This window comes from Brachyistius frenatus, unplaced genomic scaffold (assembly GCF_029030835.1).
Source record: "Brachyistius frenatus isolate BFR_SWC_R1_liver_20210118 unplaced genomic scaffold, ASM2903083v1 Contig_66, whole genome shotgun sequence".
Lineage (NCBI taxonomy): Eukaryota > Metazoa > Chordata > Actinopteri > Embiotocidae > Brachyistius > Brachyistius frenatus.
Window position 1 is genome coordinate 107,591 of NW_027210665.1, and position 4,910 is coordinate 112,500.

The 4,910-nt window shown below is 42.4% G+C and overlaps 1 protein-coding gene across 1 annotated transcript in view; it reads right to left on the minus strand.

Moving 5' to 3' along the window:
• Window positions 1-1,166: 1,166 nt before the first annotated feature.
• cwc22 (CWC22 spliceosome associated protein homolog) overlaps window positions 1,167-4,910 on the minus strand; it is a 15,798-nt gene continuing 12,054 nt past the window's right edge. The window contains exons 18-20 of the mRNA XM_069706907.1: window positions 4,417-4,518; window positions 3,979-4,163; window positions 1,167-2,114 (exon numbers count right to left, since the gene is read on the minus strand). Coding sequence (XP_069563008.1) covers window positions 1,378-2,114; window positions 3,979-4,163; window positions 4,417-4,518 — 1,024 coding nt within the window. The 3' untranslated portion in view covers window positions 1,167-1,377. The remainder of the gene's footprint in view (window positions 2,115-3,978; window positions 4,164-4,416; window positions 4,519-4,910) is intronic.

The window sequence follows — 4,910 nt, forward strand, 5'->3', positions numbered from 1 at the left end:
GCTCGGCGCGGGAACGTCTCACCAGACACCAGATTTAAAAACTCTGGTAGACTGTGAAATACAGACAGATTCATCTGGAAGTCATTTGTCAAGCTGAATGTAACAGATGTTCAATTACATGTAAAAGTTCTCCACTACGGGTCGAAGTAAAAGTACTAATAGCACATTATAAAAAATAAAAAAACACACTTTACAAGTAAAAGTCCTCTTGAAAGTGTCGGGACTGTAACATTTCTCAGACCCTGCTGATATACTGCATGTACCTTCTGTAAATAATGTGTAACCAAAACAATAAATGAGAAAAAATATCTTAAATATTTTAATCAAAAACTGAATTGTGGCTCAAATGTCGCTTTTTTTTCTTTTCTTTTTTTTTTAACTTTAGTGGTTGTTGTAATTGTTGTATATTAAATCTTTCACATTTCCAAAATTATACAATTTTGAAAATGCCATTTTACAATATAGGAGTATAGGAGTTAAACACACACCTGCAGCCTTTATAATGTTATTAGTATTGCAGGCTGATTCTCAAAAGGAACAGCTTCAGTTATTGAATATTTAATTATTAAAAGTCAATATTAGAGAAACTGGAGTTTATACTTTGTGGTTCTGACGACAAATTTGAGAAATTGTAGAGTCCCTTCGTAGAATATAGGGAATCTCATCTTAATCTCCTTTCAGACCTTCAGTCATTGTCATTATTCATTAGTTAATCTCTTGAACCTGTGTACGACACAAAACTTTGATTTGCACTGAACTGAAAACTAATTACAAAAAAAAAGTGTGCGGTGACAGCCACAGTGATAGCTGTCATATCCTCATCACAGACAGACGAAATCCAATTTCCATCGAACTGCGAAGGTCCAGATTCGTGGCCGACAGCTGAGTCATAACGAGGGGATAAAAAAAAATAATAATAATCAAAAAACAGACTTTTGTGTGGTTTAAAAATTCTGTGAATTATGAATAGTTTAGGTCTCCTGTCATACATGAGCCTTTATGCTAAGCTAACTAGCTACTAGCTCCAGTTTTATACTCACCACACAGATCTGAAAGTGGAAAGAAGATGAACTTGCACCCTTTAAAGTGCCTGATAGTGTGCTGCACGGTCAAATCAAGTTTTGTGTGATTGTTCCAGAGTCGCAAGCAGTTGAAACAGAAACCGATTAAAAAACATCTAAAGCCATTTTTAATGTTTTTTTTTTTGTTTTGTTTTTTTATCATTTTAACAACAAAAAAAAAATCAATAATAGAAAATAGACAGACGGACAGACAGATGGAGTGACGGCTCCCTTGTACACGACACCGGGGTGACTGAAAGAGGGACGACAGAAGGGAAAAGACGGAGACGTCGCTCGTCTATCAGTGATGAAGAGTTCACCTCCTCCTCCTCTCCTCTCTCTCTCTGTTCCTGTCGTGGTTCTCTTTATTCCTCTCTCTGTCCCTCTCTTTCTCCCCCTGCTTCTCTCTCTCTCGCTTCTCCTCCGTCTCTCTCTCCCTCCCTCGCTCTCTCTCTCTCTCCCTCCCTCTGTCTCTCTCTCTCTCCCTCTCGCCGTCTCTTTGTCGGTCCGTTTTCCGTCTCCTCTCGTCCTCTTCGTCTGATCCTTCGTCTCGTCTACCCCGCCGGGCGTCCTCACGTGCACGCCCCTCCACATCTCGTGCTCGCCCCTCCGAATCACGTGGTCGCCCCTCCACGTCTCGTGGTCGCCCCTCCACTTCACGTGCACGCCCCTCTGAATCACGTGCGCGCCCTTCCACATCTCTCGGTCGCCCCTCCACTTCACGTGCGCGCCCCTCTACGTCTCGTGCACGCCCCTCCACATCTCTCGGTCGCCCCTCCACATCACGTGCGCGCCCCTCCACATCCCTCGGTCGCCCCTCCACGTCACGTGCGCGCCCCTCCACATCTCTTGGTCGCCCCTCCACGTCACGTGCGCGCCCCTTCTTGTCCCTCCTCGCCTGCTTCTCGTCATCGCTGTCGTCTTCCTGCTCTTTGTCGTTCTTGTGTCGCTTCTTGTCGGGTTTCTCCTTCTTCTTCTTCACCTTCTCCTTCTTCTTCTCCTCGCTTTGATCTTTCCTCTTCTTCTTCTTCTTCCTGTGTTTATTGTCGGAGTCTGAAAGACAAAAAGAAAAAGAAAAAGAAAAAATCAATCATTTATCCGTTACTTTCTTTTTTTTAGAGAGAGAGAGGCAGATCGTTGAAGGTTCCTGTTCGAAGTGTCGCTGTGTAAAGTCCGACTGAGGTCACACTCAAAACTTTCTGCTGTCGAACCAACGAGCCGGCTGTGATCGAGAGGACGGAGATGCAACGTTGTTTAAAAAACGTTTATAATAATGCAACACATTTTCAGGAAGTCTCAGAGAAAGACATTCTTGGTGTCGTACTGATTTGCACTCGTGACATGCAGCATAAATAAGAGCGGAGAGAGACGTTCAAACCTGCAGCGGGTCGTCACCTCAGACAGCATGAAACAGGTGGGAACGTCTGATTGGTGGTTCCAGACTCTCGTGGGTTTCTGAATCAACCGTCAGATGAGCAGACGAAACCGGACCGAAGTTACATTTAGATGAGCTGCAGCTGAGAAGCTACTTTTTCTATCTTGTAAACTGAGCGTTGCACATTTTCCAAGCAAATGTTTGTTTGCTTGCTTGCTTGTTCACGTTACGGTGTTTCCAACGGTGGGAACGTTTCGAAATTTTAAAATGTATGAGATGCAAATGTCTTTTTTTTTTTTTTTTTTTTTTTTTTTGGAGATATAGCTTAAAACAAACAAAAAGAAACTATGAAATGGGAATCTCAAACTTTTACTCCAATATGAGCATGAAACTCAAGACACCCGTGGTTGACAGTGGCTACTCTCCATCATGTCGGCGTCAGTGACACCAACAGAAGTTTTGTTGCATTCACGGAAGACAAAGCCGGAGACTTTATCGTTCACAGAGCGAAGAGGAACCGTTCACGAGCTATTTGAGGGCATTTCATTTACCGAAGTAGACACAAACACGGACCACGACGAGGCCGGAGCTGCAGCGCGCAGTGTCACTCACGGTATCCATAGCAACATTCTACTCGTTTCTTGCAAAAAGGTCGCATATGCTCGCACAAGTAAAAACTTTTAATATTTCAAGGGAAATACTCCAGAACACCTCTTATACTTCAATTAATTATAAAGTCTGATTTATGAGCTCTTTGACTTTTTCTCGTGAACACAAATTTGACCTTAAAAAAAACAACAACCAAAAAACAGATTGCCTGAGGTGGTTATGATATAGCAGGTACATGTGGACAGAATCAGATCCACACTTCATGTGTTCATCTTTCTACGTTACATAAGAAACAGACTCGAGCAGCAGCGCTGATGTCGGTTGTTGCGGAGCAGCTGCTGTCTGACTCAGTGCGACTGTGAAACATCGCTGATGTTACCGCTTTATGCAAATAAGGTTTAACACGACACCGTTTGATTGGAGAGTTCTTTGTCTCTGTGGACGGAGAACTAAAAGATGACAGGATTTCCCACGCCGTTACGAGGGAATGGACGGAAAATAAGCATGCGATCATTTTTTTGTGGACATTAGCTTTGAAGCCGTCTTATTTTTCAGGACTAGTCAATTATATGTTTATGAGATTATTTATTATTTTTGAATTGCAGGATTAAAGGTCTACGGTGGTCTTCTACAAAGAGTTTTGCATTATGGGATGTTTGTAGGCTAGCCTAATTGCCACTTTTAAACCCTGTGTAAAGGCGCACCTTTATAAAACTGTGCGTGTCCCTTTAATTATTGATATGATAAAACTTTTTTTTATGTATTTATTAATTTTGTTATAATTAATAAACTGTAATTTGAATTTCAAGACACCACGAAAACAACTGAGATATATATACATATTTTTTGTAAACACAGGACAAGTGATTTAAAGAGCAGATATGTGCGCTTCAGCAGAAAAACAACGTGCGATATAGTTTCAGGTGGACGTACCGGAGCTGCTGCTGCTGGAGGAGGAGTCCGAGGAGTCTGAATCTGATTCGCTGGATGAGTCTGAGGAGGAGGAGTCTGATGAGGACGAGGAGGACGAAGAGGAGGAGGAGTCAGAGGATTCAACTTCCTGATTCTGAGTCATGATCATCTTCGGAGCGTTCTTCAGATGTTCCCTCAACTCGTCCCTGAGAGACGGAGAGACAATCACGAGTGTTAAATATGTAAACTGACAGACAGCTGAGTGTGTGAATATAGTTTAGATAGAACACGCTGTTCATCATACAGTGATCACTGTTGTCTAATGAGCTTCAGACTTCCAGACTCTGAATGTGGGGAAGTTAAAAGGTTTTAGTGGACCTCATCCCCTTGACCTCAGTGTGTCTGTGTGTGCGTGCGTGCGTGCGTGCGTGCGTGCGTGCGTGTGTGTGTGTGCCTTACGTCAGTCCGCCCAGTCCGATGGAGGTGAAGAAGTTGATGGCGAAGCGAGTGTTTCTGGGATTATCGCGAGGAAAAAGACCTTCAAAGAACGGCTGCAGTGTCCTGGAACAAACAAACACACACACACACACACAGGTTATGACTTCACATGATGATGAGGTGTTGAATCATCAGAGAATGACAAAGTGTTGCGTCTTCATATATTTCCTTTTTAAATAAGAAGCCAGCAGGAAGAGCAGCAGCCAAAGAACTGTATATCATAAAATATTTTCCTCTTTTTTCTCTGATTTTCAGTTTTAGATTTGTTGTTTCACAAAATATGAATGTTAATATCAATACAGGTGGTTAGTTTTATATATGTGTAGCTTTGCCACATCCCCCAACCAGCTTCAGCATCTGAATGCGCTCATATTTTGGGAAAATCTGAAACTTTCTGAAAAATAATCGTTGTTGTATCATGTGTAGGAAGAATGTTCCTATTTGACTCTCCGTCA